Source organism: Pteropus medius, unplaced genomic scaffold, assembly GCF_902729225.1.
Source record: "Pteropus medius unplaced genomic scaffold, Ma_sr-lr_union100, whole genome shotgun sequence".
Taxonomy (NCBI): Eukaryota; Metazoa; Chordata; class Mammalia; order Chiroptera; family Pteropodidae; genus Pteropus; species Pteropus medius.
In genome coordinates, this window is record NW_024340696.1 from 21172464 (window position 1) to 21188866 (window position 16403).

At 48.3% G+C, this 16403-nt stretch overlaps 1 protein-coding gene across 6 annotated transcripts in view; it reads right to left on the bottom strand.

Annotated features, from left to right (window-relative positions):
- SIM1 (SIM bHLH transcription factor 1) overlaps positions 1 to 15732 on the bottom strand; it is a 70092-nt gene extending 54360 nt beyond the window's left edge. The window contains exons 1-6 of one of the 6 annotated variants that reach the window (XM_039869384.1): positions 15622 to 15732; positions 13869 to 14483; positions 4396 to 4478; positions 939 to 1028; positions 317 to 425; positions 94 to 179 (exon numbers count right to left, since the gene is read on the bottom strand). In XM_039869384.1, the coding sequence (XP_039725318.1) occupies positions 94 to 179; positions 317 to 425; positions 939 to 1028; positions 4396 to 4478; positions 13869 to 14043 (543 nt within the window). In that variant the 5' untranslated portion in view covers positions 14044 to 14483; positions 15622 to 15732. Of the gene's footprint in view, positions 1 to 93; positions 180 to 316; positions 426 to 934; positions 1029 to 4395; positions 4479 to 13868; positions 14484 to 14935 lie in introns of those variants that run through there. The other 5 variants (XM_039869369.1, XM_039869376.1, XM_039869360.1 and 2 more) reach the window with 5 other exon arrangements.
- Between the last annotated feature and the right edge of the window lie 671 nt (positions 15733 to 16403).

Here is a 16403-nt window from a genome sequence, read left to right on the forward strand (position 1 = left end):
TTGTGATGCATGCAGGGTGGTCCTCGCCACAGGAACTTCCTTCCAATGCTAGGTAGCTGCCAGAGGCTTGGCTCTTCCTTCTTAGTCTCATACCTTGTAGCCGCCGCAGGTGAGGCCCGCGTTCCTCTTGGCCAACACGCACTTCATTCTCAGGAAGAAGGAGCGCTCGATCTCATACTCTGAGAGAGAGGAGCAGAGGGAGGTGCAGGATGTGAGACGTGAGGTGTGGCACTACCGTCCCTGCTATGGCTAATTGGGGACAAGCCACAAGCGGACCGTAATGCGCCCGAGTGTCACAGGCACGCGTCTGCCTTACCCTGAACAAAGTGAGAATGGTAGGGCTGATGGGCCGTGAGCACCGCTGTCATCTCGTCATGGTCTGCTGGGTGGATGTATTCGTAAATGCTATTTCCGGTGAGTTCTACCTGTAAAGAGGAGGGTATCACTGTCTCTGAGGTGGTGGATGCCCCATGGGGGAATTGGAAGATTGGGCCAGGGATCCACAGGACTGTGGGGACAGGAATCAGAACTCCAGAGTAGGCCCTGAGTTCTAATTCCAGTTCTGCCTGCTACCTGTTGCAGCCTATCTATGCCTGGGATTCCTTGTCTATGAAAGGAAATAATTATAGTAATTATAAGAGTAGTAGTAGTAGATCCCTGGCAATGTTCTGGTTAAGACATCAGGACATAAGTATGTAACCCATTCCCACGGTGCCTGACTTATGTAGGGACTCAAAAACATAGCTGTTGTTTGGGTTTGGAATGGAAGTTAAAAGATAAGAGAAATGGAGAAAGAGATCCAGATTCCTGTGACCTGAGATATTTCCAATCCCAGAAATGCACATACAAAACTTTGGGAAAGCCCTCCCACCCCTCACTTCCTGCCTCCAGCTCTGGACATAAATACTGAGGGCCAGAGGTGTCGACCACTCACCTACCTGAGAAAGACCCAGGTGGACCGAGGCTGTCTCTGAGATGTACATGATCTTTCCATCTGGGGCCACCACAAAGATGAAACCATCCAGGGTCTGAGGAGAGAGAAACAGAGTTGAATGGAGAGCCCTCTGGACCATACAGACAAATTGAGGTCAGGTGGCAGAAGTTAGAGATGCTCAGCCAGAAATGCAGAGAGATGAGGTAGAGAGGGGATGGCGGGAAATGGGGCATAGAAAACCAGCCATAGGAGTGCCTCTTTTGTTCATTTCAAATTTGTAAGCATCTGGGAATTGTGGCACACTGAAAGAGACCAAGAGGAAGTGATGCCATCCAAGATTCAAGATGCACCAAAATGGAGAAAGCAGATGTATCTGTAACACACACACACACACACACACACACACACACACACACACACACATTCTGGGAGGCGTGAATCATAGCCTGCTATAAGAGATGGGTTAGGTTCTTGGGGTAATGATCACTGAAAGAAACAGAGGTTTCCTATGTCATTCTTGGAGGACTCCATAATGTCAGCATCCTATAATGGAAGGAGTACTAACAGAGTTTGGGAAATAGCAGTTACTGGGTGATGTGAAAGGGCTGGCAATCTGAAAAATTGCAGACAGATGGCAGCTGGCCAGTGTTTCTGAAAAGGGTCCGGGAGAGGGGGATTTAGGAGATGAGAGGCTTTCGGAGCAGCAAGTCCATAGAATAGTGCAATAGTGTGATGTGTGTGTGTTTACACTGATTCATCAAACTGATGCATCAAGCTCTCCATGAAGGAGCTGGAAGTCCAGCAGCAGCCTAAAGATTGACCTAAAGACAGATATAATGACCACACAGCTGACTAGACAGTGCTGTGGGGGCCTGGGGGCTGAGTGGCCAGAGGCATGGGGAAGAATCACAGAGAACTTAGAAGAGCTGTTTGAGCAGAGCCTTGAAGAGAAAGCTTGACCTGAAGAAGGGAGGAAGGGCATCCTAGGCAGAAGGATTGATGTGTCAAAGGCAGGGATTAGGGGAGGGCAGATCTGGTAGTCAGATATGATCATTTTGGTGTACCAGAATGGAGCTGAGTGAGTCAGTGCTGGATTTTTGGAGAGTTTGAGATGTCAATCTGAGGAATTCAGAGATGCTACTGTGGGAATCAGAGTTCCAGCAGAGGTTTCTAAGCAGGAGAATAGCATTCTTCGATGTGTGTGGTTTTTTGGTTTTTGATTTTTTTTGGTGTTTTTTATTTTGGGTTTGTTTGTTTGTTTGTTTGTTTTTGGCAGAGTGTGGACAGTCACCCACAGGAGGAAAGAGTGAGGGATGAGGAGATTAGAGATGGTCGAGCCTAAACTTAAGTGGTCCTAAGGGAGATAGAGAGAAAGTAGAGTCCAAGTCAAAGATGGTTCTGGCTATGGAATTTATGGTGACAGAAAGAGAAGCTGAGACTGACTGTAATGATACCATTAACCAAGACTGAAAATTTAGGTAACCACAACGAGGCTTGTATGTGTGAAAGTCTGGAGGAGGATGATAATGAGTTCTTGTCCTGGAGATGCTAGACTTCGGTGCATGCAGATTTCCATTTGGATGTGTCCAGCTGGCCATAGGAAATAAAGAAATAAAGGCCCAGAGCTGAGAAGGAGTGTCAGGACTGTAGAAACCAGCTGGCGTCATGCGAATGTGGGGAAAGTTGTTAAGGTGGTGATCAGGTGGCTGAGATCACCCAGGAGGCCTTGAAGCTGTGAGAGAAGAAGCAGAGCTGGAACCTTGGGGAAAAGGCCAGCATTTATAGGCAGACAGTGGTGGGAAAACCAGAGGAGTGAGCAGAGAGGGAGAAGAATCCAGGGAAGTACACTACTTTATAAACTGAGGGAGAGGGAGAATGTCATGTAAGCAATATCATCTCCATCAGGCCCAAAGGTCCCCTTCTCAGTGAGGTCCTCTCCCACCATCCCCATTTTAGATGGCACCACTCAAACACAGCCTTCCTCCTTCTCTTCTTATTTTTCTCCACAGCACCTATACCACCTGTTACATTACACAGTGTACCTGTGTGGGTTTGCAAGGCTACTCTCCTTAGAATGTAAACTCCATGAAAGTAGGGCTTTCTGTAAGGCACACAGTTGGCCCTTCTATATTTGTGGAATGAACAAGGTCAGGTAGGATGAGAGATGAACATCTTATGCTATATATCAAAATGTGGTGGAGCCTGTGCTGAGCACATGGCTTGGGAGAGATGCCAGACTGCAGGGTTGTGGCAGTGAGGGAGGTGGGGTGAGTGATGGAAATTGAGGGTGTAATTAAGTCCAATGAGAAGTTTGGGATGAAGAGGAACAGACTGGGCAAAAGTCAGAGGGGAGAGGGGTTATTTGGGTTTTGTTCTCTTATTTATATTGATGAGGGAAATTAACTGGTAATATGGAAAGATTGGGAGGTCAGTTGTTGGGAGATAACTGATGGAAGTGGTCCCTGAGAAAGGGGACAGGGGGACAGCACCTTTCTAGTTAAATTCAAAAGTATGGAGGCCAGGCCTGCTAGAAAATACTCGATCGAGGCCTTTTTTTAACTCTATGAAACTAAAATTTCTTTGGCCTTTGGGATTGAGGAAGGGATGGATTAGCAGTAGGACAGGAAAAGTTGTGGCACTCCAGCCACGGGATGCTGCTCAGGCTTAGCTCACCAGGAAGCAGCAGCTCAAATTCCTCCATGCTGCCTGCTTAGGTTTGAGGCTCCTATCTGAGGAGCTTGCAGTGGACTTGAATAATAAGGTGATGCAGGGTGGGAGACAAGTGTCAAGCCTAAAAATGCCAGCGGGAGTTTTACTATTTTAAATATTTGCTAGACGACTTAAGCGGGCAACGGGCATTTTAAAACGGTGTACACTGCAAACAACGCGGTAATGGGCGTCTGCACATTGGATAAACTCACTACCTGGGGAGGTGTATGTGTGTGGCTAAGGGTCTGTACAGGGTCTGGGTTGGCCGGGGGTTGTGGCGTATGGAGAGTGAGGAGAGAGCCCAGGAATTACATAGAGAGATGAAACGAGTTGCAGACGCAGCTGGATCCGGAATGTGTGAGCTTAAAGCATTGACGGGCATTTCTACCAGATTTCCCTATTTCCTGTGTAAATCCTTCATTTTGGACGGTTTTGTAGACCGGCCTCAGCAGCTTGGTCTGGGGGCGCTGTGGTTCCCTGGGTCGAATGGTGTCAAATGGCGTCCCATCCCTGGGTTCAGCGGTCCTTACTGAGACTTTGTAGGGCTTCCTTCCAAACTCAATGTGCCTATTGTCACCTCGCCTCCCTCTCTGCCTCTCGAGGCGCTATCTTCACCCAGTGAGGTTAAGAGCTAAATATTTTTTAACTTTGGAGAAGCTGCGGGAAGGCCGCGTCTGGGCCGGACCCCAGGCGCGGGGCCAGGCACCCGAGACCTCGAAGCACATGCGCCGCCGGGAGGCCCGCGCCAGTACCTGGAGCAGATGAGAGCCCAATTCGCGGCCAACGTTGTCCAGGGGGCTGGTCCGACTTGAGTGGCCCCACGCCTCTCCGAGCCCTGTGGAGACACAGCCACCCTTTAGCGATGGGACTCTGACCCGGCTGGCAGTTTGAGACTAGTCTCAGACTTATGTCATACACACAAGGTCGCACACTTGACCAGATGCCATTGGGGCTCCTCCACCCCTCACTCCCCACCTGGACAGCAAGGGATGGGAGCAGGTGAATTTTGGCCCTACCCCCTCAGCCTCTAAAGCGTTGAATGGAATTCAGACTCCCTCAACCGGAGGGGCTGGGCCTTCTCAGGGAGGGCAGGACCTGGCTGAGCAATTCAGTGGCAGGACCCAAAATGTCCCAGTCTGGGGACAGCCTTGTCTGAAGGGATCCCCGATACTGCACGCCGGCGATAACCATTGCGTAGGTTCACTGGTGAGGGGTGAGGGACACTATTTCTCACCCAAAGTTTCAACATCATCCTTATCAGGAGGTCTAAGATGTTCACACATCCAGCGAATGTTGCTGTGCACCTGGAGTGACCTGAGGCTGAGGGCCAGGTCCAGCTGGTCCCTGGCGGGCTTTCTGATTGGCTGCGGGGCTCCCCAGCTATTTTCCTTCCCCTGGCCTCTGACTTTAATCCCTTTCAGAAAAATCCGTTTGCTTGAGGATGGTTTCCAGCAGCAACACCTGCGCAATCCTTCTTTCTCTACCTTTTCCCTTCTAACCCCAGCTTCATATATCCTAGACTCACGACATCCCTCAAAAACGCACAGCTTTTTTGAAGCCAGCTACTTTCAGGTGCTAACAACGTTTTAGCAATATTTCCATGACCTTCTGGATATACAGAATTAGTCAGTTTCTCTACTTTCCGGGTGTCATCCATTAACAAAGACAGCCCCTTCTTCTCCTTGATGCTATCATGTTAAGATCTTTCCAGGCTTTGCCACAAATCATTTTCCGGTGATGCTTAAACCATAAAATTCTCAGATGTCTGCGGCTGATTTTTAAAAAATTAATGTGGAGCCTGCTATAGTACCTGTTTGCAGAAAGAAAATTAAAAATAAGGCAGAAGAAATTTGCCCAGACCGAGGTTAAACTACTTAACGGATAATATCGTTGAACAGTGTTGCTGTTGAAATTGATTTAGCTAAGTAAACTGTTTTATGCTTACACCATTAAACAAGATTTAACATGACCAAAAAAAAAAGGGGGGGTGGTTTGCCGATTTACTGGGGTATGGGGCAAATTAGTATGAAGCACACAATGACAAAGACACTTGCATAGGGGCGGGGGCGGATCTTTCAGAATAAAACATGGAATTGGACTCTTAAAATGTGTTGGCCGGGAGCTGCTTCCTAAGTAAATGATCAAAACCCTGGTAACGAGTAACCGTGAGCGCCCCTTAAGCTCAAACGGGTGTTTCTGGGTGTTTGCACATCTAAATAAATCTAACGATTTCCCCACCACTCTGCAAACACTGATGCTCCCCTCCTGCTCCAGGACTCTCCTCCCTCCCTCGTGTCTCCTCAACCTCTCCTGCCTCTTTAGCCCGCCCCAGTTTTCCTCCCCAGAGTGACTCCACTACCCTGAGCCCTGTGATCCTCCTAGACCATTCGGGAGGGGCTTGCCTATACATACCCCTTCGCCTGTCACGTTCCCTTCGCTCCTTCCGTCTCAGCCAAGCTATCCTCCTTGTTTTCTGGTTTGACGGTTTTTTTTTTTTTTAAATCCCCGCACACATACCCATCCTGAAGAAATGGCAGGCAAGGTTGGTAAAGGAGACCACAATGGGGAAAGGGGAAAGGATCATGCTGGGAGAGCCGGGGATGCCGTGGGCCTAGCCCGGGCCTGAGAGCCCAAACCTCCTCTGGGGCGAGGGACCTGGCAATCCGGTACGCGGGGCTGACCGAAGCCGCGTAGTGTCTGGAATCAGGTCTTTTGCAGCTCCCCAAGGGTGCAAAGCTTGCGCTTGGGGCCAACAAATGTCTTTATTCTAAAATTATGACGGTCCCCCAAAGCGTCTGAAAGACGTCGGAGATCGGCCTCCGGACCCGAATCATCTGAAAATATCTCAAACTGGGCTGGGGGTTAAGAACTGGTTCCGAACTCCGGCGCCTGCCTCGGCTGTTTGCCGCCTCGGGTTGCGGCCTCATTAGTATGCGCCTACGGGGGAAAATAAGACTTCCCCACTGGTTAATAAACAGCCGGCCTGCACAGTTAACAGGGGCCTCCCTCGCCCTCTCCTGTCCCCCCACCCCCACCTTTTGAGGAACCTTTTGCTTTCACGGAGCAGTGCCTTCTCTTTATGTTCCGGGTCGAAATCTCCGTCACACGGTTATGTCTGGGTTAATGTTTTATAAGGGACTGGCTGCCCTCATCTACCTGCCGGGCTTTCCTGACCTAATACTAGGGCTCAGCTCGCCCTTCAGCCTGCTCAGGACACCTCCTGAAATCCGGTCATGGGTTCCGCCTCCGAAAATCCAGGAGTGGGCCAGCTACCCCTCTCCCCGGACCCCATCACCTCCTGCCTGCGGTGACACGCTCCCGCACCCAGTTTCAGTTGGCGAGGGGAGTAAGCTGAGATTTCGTTTCTGCACTTGACCTACCGCAGAAAATTCGCAAATCCTTCGATTGTCTGTTTAAAATGAGGAGGAAACCAGCTCCCTTTGCGGCAGGATTACAGTGGGAACAAGATCTAAAGATTCTCTTGTAATTCGGTGAGGCCGAGGGAACGGGGTTTTGCAAAGGAGAAAAGGAGCTCTGTGAGGGAGGCGATAACTAAATCGGGTTTTAGACAAAAGGATTTTCCCCAGCTAAAGTGGCCGAAGACAAAAGAAAACATAATCTATTTTGGAAGATTTCCAAGATATGCTACATTAACCTTAGCAGATAAATTTTGCTTCTCCCCGCCCCCCTCTTCCCTTAAAGTCTGGTTTATCATATTTACATAAGTAGTATTACAAGGGATGTATCTATTATGGATCTAAAGGGCTAGCTCACATTTCATGTGAAAACCCCGGGCGAAGTTTCACTGTTGCTTTACCCTCAGTGCGCGGTGGAGCCATTTCCATTTAAATACCCCCTGACCCAAGGATTACCTCAATGGACTGACTGCATGGGTTTTGTAATTTCCTGAAAATGAGATTTCGATTTATAAAACAAGAAACCAATTAGTAACCAAATGAGGCGAAGTAGATCCACTAAAATTGACCTAATCCCACAGGCACAATTTAGGCCCGTTCTTGGCGAATGAATGATGAGCCACAGACTAGCTTGAGCTCAAAGCATCATCCAGCTGTGTTATTGCAAGCAGCAAAAATAAATTGATCAAGCTTTTCCTTCGGAATGAATTTCATACCCTTGACAAAATATAGATTACAGACCCGGCATCATAGCCTCCTTCACTCACACAGGAAAAGGAGGAAGAGAAGAGCTTCTTTTACAATTCTTCCCTCCCCGCCCCCCACGCCTTTTAATAAACAAATACTATCGCGATAGAAATGTGTCCTTGTAGTTGTTCCTGGGAATCTTCATTTCCCAGACGAATCGCTACATGCCTTTTAGGCAACATGTTGGGGTCTGTAGGAGCTGTCCCATGACCTGACCACAACTTGGCGACCGAAGTGGAAAAAGCCCTTCGAGACCGTGCTTCTAATTTCCGTCCCCGAGGGATCTGTCTCAGCCACTTGGGTTTTCCGCAGGGCCCGGTTTCCTCTCTGAGTGCTCACTTTCCAACCCTTTCCCTAAACCCAGCAACCAAGACGCCTTCGGGCTCCGGGAGCCGCAGCGGCTGGGTTCTCTGGGGAAGAGAGGGACGCAGTTTGGGCTCCCTTAGCCGAGACCGAACTCCTGGAGTCGCCAGCGGGTAGAGGCTGCTTCATGCACCTGGGCGTACCCACTCCCATCTCCAGCACTGGGGTCCACTCCATTCGCGGCCTTCTTCAGTCACCTGGCGGGTGTGGCTGACCTCCCAACGGCGTCGGTGGACGCGCAGCAGCCTGGGCCCCCGCAGCGTGTGTCTGCACTCAGCAGCGGCAGTGTGTGCCGTGCCCTACCCTGCCTGCCTCGGGTATCCCAGCCTGCGCTGCTGGAATCCACTAAAGTTAGTGTAAATCTGGGGTGGAGGCTCTTTATTGCCTTCGTTGTGCTCTGGCCCCCAAGGTAGGGCTTCCCGGTCGGGATCGAGCCTGCCGGCCAAGCTGGCTGCCAGTGGCGCCCGAGCCCGCCGAGAGAGAACGCGAACTGCAGGAACTAGAGACAGGCCGGGTTCAGCCAGGTCCCAACTAAACTGTGGGACGAAAATGCACGCGGGTTTGACAAGAGTGCCCTGCTTGGCGGCTAAAAGGGGTCAAGAGGTGTCGCCAGGACGCTGGGCCTTTGAGTGCGGCCGGGCGGGGCGATGCCACGATCCCGAAGCAGGCACCGGCGAGACCGACGTGGCTGCCTTGCGGCGTAGGCGTATCTCACGTCGGTTCTGCTTGGATCGGGACTCCAGCCGTTGCACAACCGCTTGCTCGGGCGGGATCTAGGCTTAAGGGTTAGACGACAGCCGGTTCTTGGGGCAGTGGCCCAGGCAGCACTACGAACGGCGGGTGCACGAGGCAGGCGGGCGGAGACGTCCTCGAACCCTGGGCGGACAGTGATCTCCTACAGCAGAGAGCGAGGAGTCACCGTGCGGAGGCCTCTAGCTGCCGCACAGTGGGGTGCAGCCACCCGAGCGAAGGCAGGCGGGGTCTCAGACTGCGGCCTCGGGGAGAGAATGGGCCGCCCGGGGCGGGCCTGGCCGGTCGGCCGCAACAACATGCTTCTCCCCGCTGCGTGCTTTGTCCATGTGCGAGGCGTGGTAGAGGCTTCGACAAGGTCGCTGTTCCTGGTCTGGTCCTAGCCATCGAGGTCTAGCGACTTCGTTGCAGGAGCTGCCTGCGGGATGGAGCTACCTGCGGAAGGTTTCCTACGCTGTTCTCTGACGCGGTTTTAGTACTTTCTGATTAGCGGGCCCATTGCTAAATAATTGAAAGTTCCCATCCCCCAAACAAAAATTTAAATTCCATGGATCAGAGACTGACCATGGGTGGACAGCTAAAATCGTAATGCGTTAGCTGGGTCCAAACCTCATTCTCATGAGAAATACCTGGGCCGACAGAAAAATGAGGCAAGAATTCACGGGCTTGAATTCTGTTTGCATTTGTGTCTGCAAAAGCTGGAAGCTGCCAAGATTTCTACAGAATTGAAAAATAACTCCCGAGAAATCACGTTTTCCTCTGGAAAATTTAACCTAATTTTAGTTTCAGGTGGGTGATTGTACCCTGCTTAAAAGCATCTTGCCATAGCTTATGATTCTGTTTCTGTTGGGTTTTGTTGTTGTTGTCTTATTAGTGATCCCTCTGTTTAAAGAAAAAAAGGGTTTTTTTCCCCCATTGATCTGATCTACAATTTCTAGCACATAAATCTACCTTGCAAATGCTGTGCATGGAGTTTAGTTCTGCACTCTACATTTTAAGTCAACATCAAAACTGGAATTAAACAGAGAAAACCAGCGTGGAGCATAAACTGTGCTTAAAGGCTTTTAAATGAGAAAAACTTCTGTAAGAAAATAAACATGGAAACCTAATGCTCAATCATTTCCCCAAGCAGCAAGGAAAACAGCTTTAAATCACCCATCCACGTGGGAAATGGGGCCTCTTTTTCTCTTTCAGTTCTCAGCCTCAAAAAAATATAAGGCGATTAAGGATTTCAATCTCGAGGTGAATATTATAAAAAGGGTCTGTGGAGATTTGTTTAATCGTCTCTGTCCTTCCAATCTTTATAGAGACTCCTGCACAGTTACTAATTTCAATTCTGTGATTATTTTTATTTTCCCAAGGTATCTTGAGAATGAAATGGTAGCGTGATGTTACCCCGATTTTGAATGGCTATAAATTTGAAAACATGTCTAAGGTAATTCTGTAAGCCACTTCGCCTCCCAGTGAAAACTATTATATCTGGATAACAAATACATATTTCTTCTTAGTTAAATTTGTCCCATTTTGCACACAAATAAAGTCACATCATCTTTTTTTTTTTAATCCCGTCTTTCAGCGTTTGATAACACCAAAGACATATTTCTAGATGCCTCAACTTTTCCTTTGCAAGGCTTTTTTGGAATAGGCTATGTTGCCAATTGGGAGATATGCAGTTTAAATGATTTCACAGTAATCTTCCCTGAGTTTTTTTTTTTTAACTATGAAATCTCCAATCTAATGCTTTATTCTTAATTATTGCAGGCATTTATATCCCAGCCTTCTATTCTCTCTCCCATTTTTCTTCAACAGCTCGATTGTTCTACGCAGATAAATAAAAGCCGAAGTTTACCCACAGACAAGAAATCTACTAGAGCCTGGGGAAAAAAATGTATTCAGCAAATTCGGGAGGAGGGGAATTAGCTATAATTTAGGATTTAAAAAATTTTCAAATATAAGTATGGACAATTTTTATTGATTTAAACCATTTGACATTACAAGGTATTACAGATGAAATGTATATGAGCAAAAACTGGAGTTTTACGTCATTATGCCTATAAGATGTTACCAGATGTACAATTATTTTAGATTATATGCCTTGCAAAATCCATGTTACATGTAATAGAATGCTTTCCATTATGAAATAACTATCCCATTTTAAAAATAAAATTTTTTTGAAGACCTACTATGTGCTAGGATGGTGGCAAGACAGACATAAAAATGAACTTTATCTTCAAATTCTTTTTACTTCTCATCGCTAAAAAAGATTACCTCCATATAAAGTGCTCAGTTTCTCCCACTGCCATGGACCCCTTCCCTTCAGTCAACAGCTGAACCTAAATTTGGCACCCTCTGCAGGTGGTGCCTGTTTCCACTTGTGAGTATATCACTCCTTTAAAAGCTGTTGGATTTTTGTTGTTCTTTAATATTTTAAGGTCTGTGTTTGGGTTTTGAATTTTTGAAGCTAATCTTTTCTAAAAATTAAAACCTCATCCTAGGAGCCAGCTGTTCGGATGACCCTGTCTAACTCACCGGGTGGAGGACTCGAGTGAGTTATGAGCTCAACAGTAGCTGGAGAAATAAATGATGTGCCCAGAGTTCACACATCGTCCATCCCCTCCTCCCCATAAACTCACACTCATCCGCAGAAGGGAGAGGAGGGAGGAGCTCGGGGCCCAGAGTTCGGGAGGAAGGTGAGAGGCGCTGCAGAAAGCACAGTCGCCTTTAAAGTAGCCACAGGGGACCGACCTGGCCACCAACGAACTCCTGCGGGAATCTTCACCAGGACACTCTTTTAAAATAACAAGTTGGCTGAGTTTACTTTTTGTTCCTCCTATTTACTTATCGCGCGATTTATAATTTGTGGAGTTAGCACTTAAATAAGAAAGAATGCTCTCTTAAAAGTAAAACCAAAACAAGACCAGCTCGCTCCCCTCCCGGCCGCGTCGCACGACACAGAGGAGAGCCCTGGCCCCGCGACTCCCCCGGCACTCCGGTCCCTCTCTGTGCCCTCCCGGAAACGCCGACCCTCTATTCTCTTCCTCCGGCGATTACTCGCAGCCCCACAAGCAACACCATATGCTTCTTCTGATCAAACAGCGAGCGACATCGGCACCGATAATTGACGAGACCCGCTAGAAATCACGGAGAAAGGGAGCCCACTGAGATCGCAGGGGCTGACAAATCACTGCTAATAATCCTGTTAGGAACAGCGCGACCAGCGGAGTTCGCAATAGCTTTATTTTTATAAAGTAGGCGCTGACAGTATTAAAGACAACGAGATCTCTTTTTTAAACAAAAGGCAGTGTAGCATCACTGTAATTTTCCCACCAGCCGTTCTCAGCAGTTTGAATGGAAAGTATGGCTTTTAAATATATGAGTTCTCCCTCCTTTTTTTCTTCCTTCCTCCCTTCTTTCCCTTTTTTCCTTCCTCCTTCCTTTCCTTCCTTCCTTCCTTCCTTCCTCCCTTCTTTCCTTTTCTCTATCTCCTTTGTTTTTCCTTCCTCCCTTCCTTCCTTCCTTTTCTCTCTCTCTCTCTCTCCCTCTCTCTCTCTCTCTCTTTCTTTCTAAAAACTTTTCAGGTACTTTAGGTTTTTATTCCTTTCTTCCTTGGATTTCCAGAGTCAGATGAGATTATTCACATAACTGCTTTAAGACAAAACAACTCACACTACTTATAGTTTGAGGGTAAAAATAAACTATAATTTGAAAGTTTTCCTTTTAGTGTCCTTTTGAACTTTGGTTCAAATAATAACTTTTAGTCAAGATCAAGCAAAGTGAAACTCCAAGCCAAATGACTATTTTCTTCCCCTCTATTTCCTTGAGAGACAACAACAAACTCCAAACATCCAAAATCAACAATAACATAAACCTCTCCTGGTCAAATAAGAAGTTCTGGTTGGTAAATAAACAGGGTTCTTTCTCCTAGATTTTTTTTTTTTTGTATTCTCTCCTTTACATTTCTAAACAGTCCTCCCCCAAGGAAAGACATATCTAAAAAGTACATATTTTTAATCTGGCCATGTTCCTTGAATGTGGGTAAAGGAAAGGATGGAGAAGTGGAAGAGAGTCGTGTCCTCTTCCCAGTGAGTATAAGAGGTTTTATACATAAGAGTGTTTTGTGAAGGCTCTTCTGTCCTCACACAGTGAATCTTCATAATCTAAGTACACATTTTAAATCATGTCAACAGCTCAACTATTCTAACTTTTAGGCGTTATAAGACAATTTTTCCAGGATCTGCTTGCCAACCTGCCACCTAGAAGATATTTTCTAAGTAGGCTAGCCATCTTGATTCAATCTTATGTATTTGGGGGCTGGCCTATTATCTCAGAGATAGTATCAAGCCCAGACATGTGAATCACAAGCCTCAGAGTTAGTTTCAGAATCTGTGAATGTCTTGCAAACTCAAAATAAATTTGCTTTATGCAGTCAAGAGACTGAATAAATTTAGGATATATTTGTTCATGAATATGCTTGCTCCTCATTTACAGAATTATAGACATACAGAGAAATAATTATCTGGCTTATTTAGCTCTTACGTACACGGGTCTATCTATACATAGCAAAAATAAAAGAATTTGGCAGTGTTCCGGCTTTCTAATAGATACAATTCAAATGAGAGGAATAAAAAAAAAGAAAGTCTTGTTTGGATTAGTAGTACTTTCAATTGAGCCCAGTATCTGAAGTGTTGACAAAAGCACTGTTGGGCTGCTTCCCAACCAAACATATCTGAGGGACTGAAGAAAAAGTATTAATGGGGAACTAGAAAGCCTCAAAGGCAAAGGGGATTCTATCAGAGAGGTCCTCAGTCAAGCAGCCATGCTAAACTTCCCTTTGCAGAGTGTATGTAAGTATGAATGTACTTCTCTGCCCAGTGTGTGGGCTCACTCACTGGCTGGCAAATCCCCTAACCCTTCTGCCTTTGAAATTCCATCTGGGCAAAGTCACTTACCTTCTGGGAACACTACTCTCATTTTGAGATAGCTGGTCGTGAGTCTGATTATGGATGCTTTGTCCAGCTGCGAGGTGATAGCCGAGGGCAAAGGTAGTAATTTAGCCAGTTCATAAAATTCACTGTTTTCCTTCTCCCTCCTAGTCCGGGCAGCATTTTTGGACTTCTCTTTCATTGTGTCTCGTTCCCCCTTTCTTCTTACAACATGAGCTCCACAGATTCATCCAAAACCAAAAATAAACTTTCAATTAGAGATCATATTTGGCAAAAATATAAAGCATACTTTACATGAAGAGACTGAAGTCTTTGCTTCAGTGTATTGATGGTGGTAAAAGACCAACGCGGCGAACAAAATAATTTCTTTAAAAATACGGTATGCGAGTAGAGGAAAGTCGCTGATCCAGGGCAATCTGGGCAATTTTAAGAGTCTTCGGTTATCAAATACCGGCGAGACTCCTGAAGAGCCAGCCTTTTCTTCTGTTTCGCGCTGTGAATCCCGGTCCTCGAGAAATCGACATAATAATCCCCGACGTTTGCTCTTCAGTCCCGTGGCATTTGAAGCGGCTCCGATCCCCTTTGGGGAGAACGGGAAAGCCGGACGACTCTTTCAGACCACTGTGAAGACAACAGCATCAGAGCGTAAGAGATCGGCTCCACAATCACTTATGCCCTCGCCTGAATTCTGGAAAGGGCCTCATCGCGCCTCAGCTTTCCTCGGTGTTTGGTTTTGTTTTGTTTTAAATATGAAGAAATCAGCAGAGAAACTGAGCCCCTTGCAAATAATGCTCGCATTCCCTCACCCATGCCAGCCACATTCTCCAGCCCCCTAGGAAGTTGCCCAGACGACAAAACGCCAATTTTTGAAGACCCTTAGGAGATCCCTGGCCTCTGGTGCCCGTGCCCGCGCCGGAGCCAGGCACACGTCCCAGGAAAGCAGGTTTCCACAAATCCAAATTCCTCCACAGCGCTTCGGCCGCCTTTCAGTCCTACTTTGGCAGATCTGGAACTTGGTTACCTCTCTAACTAGGGTCTCAAGTCTCAAGGATTACTCAAAAAGTGGCACTTACACATCAAGTCCCTCGGGACTCCCGAGGCGACCCAGCGCACTCCCTGCCCAGCAGGGGCGGCAACACGCCGGGCACTGCAGCGCCAGGTTAACAGGTGGCACATTCGCGACAGCCCTCACAGGCACCGGGGGGTAGAATGCAGTCCGGCCCCTCTCCCTGAGCTGCAGAGCTGCGGTGCCGCTGGGCAGGCGCAGGTTGTCTTCCGCTTCACCTACCTTCAGTCCCCGCTGGTGGCAAAGGGTGCGGAGACGCCCGCCTCTTAATTGTATTCATGTCTAGGGTCCAACTAAGCAATTCCGCGGGCCTCTCCGCTCCCCACCGGCAGAGAGGAGCAGAGCGCGCCCTGGCTCCCTTTTCTCTCTCTTGGTTGTGAATTGGGGGAGGGGTGCGTGGGAGAAGGAGGGGGATGCAGGCTTTGGAACAAGTGAGGTGGTTTTAGAATCCTCCTCCTCGGTAGTTGCTACGAAGCCAGCATTATTCCTAATTGGAAGCCGAAAACGCCCCCCTGTAACTTCTTTATACCTTAAGGGGTTTAGCTTCAACTTCACTCCCGGGCTCTCTCTCTCCCGCCTTCCCTTAATGCCACTCACAAACCTCCTCGCCTCCGATTGGCCCGGTGAGCCCCGGGGCGCGGCGCTCATTGGTCCACCGAGTTGAGTGACGCGAACACGCCCCGCACTGCTCACCGCGCGCCCCCGCTCCGGGCTCGCAGCCTTACTACCCGCGTGGCCGCTGCGTTCCTAAAGAGCCACGGGCACCCGTGTTGGCGCTGCCCGCAGCAGCTGCTGCTCCCGGCCTCCAGGGCCCTGCGGGCAAAATGTGCAGGAACCGCGCTTCCTGCTATCCTGGGAGTCGAGTGGCGAAGCAGTCAGTCCCAGCACCAACCCCGTAGTGCCAGAGGTGCCCGCGCCCGGGCCCGCGGCGGTCAGGCCAGGGGGCTCGGGCTCCAGGCTGGTGAGGTAGGGAGTCGCCCAGGCTGCGGGCGTGGTTCTTCCGAGGGCCGACACGGCGGCCACGCCCTTCCCGCGGGCGTGCGCGGGGCCCTTGGCGTGCTGGGGCCGATGTTGGGCTTTATTTTTCTTCTTCATGGCCTCTGAATCCACAGCGACACCAAATTCATCGCCAGAGGAGATAAATATACCTGTCTCTCAATCCCAAAGAGGAGCCTCTTTTTCAAAGTGGGTCGAGTTTGGGGCTGATTGACTCACCATGGAAAGCTCAATCGTGGAGTTTTCCTCTGGGGAGCAGATGGAGGCTAGGGGAAAGAAGTTACATGTCAGGCCAAAACTGAATTAGATGTCTCACACATTCCGTTATCTTAAATGTCAGTGAAGATTTTTGTTGGATTTTGTTTCAGAAAACAAAAGTCCAACATGAATATTCCTTACAGACGGGATACAGTACGCGTGAATGAATTTACGACATTCAATATTCCCCAACAGGAGCCGTTTAAACAAACGCTCGTAAG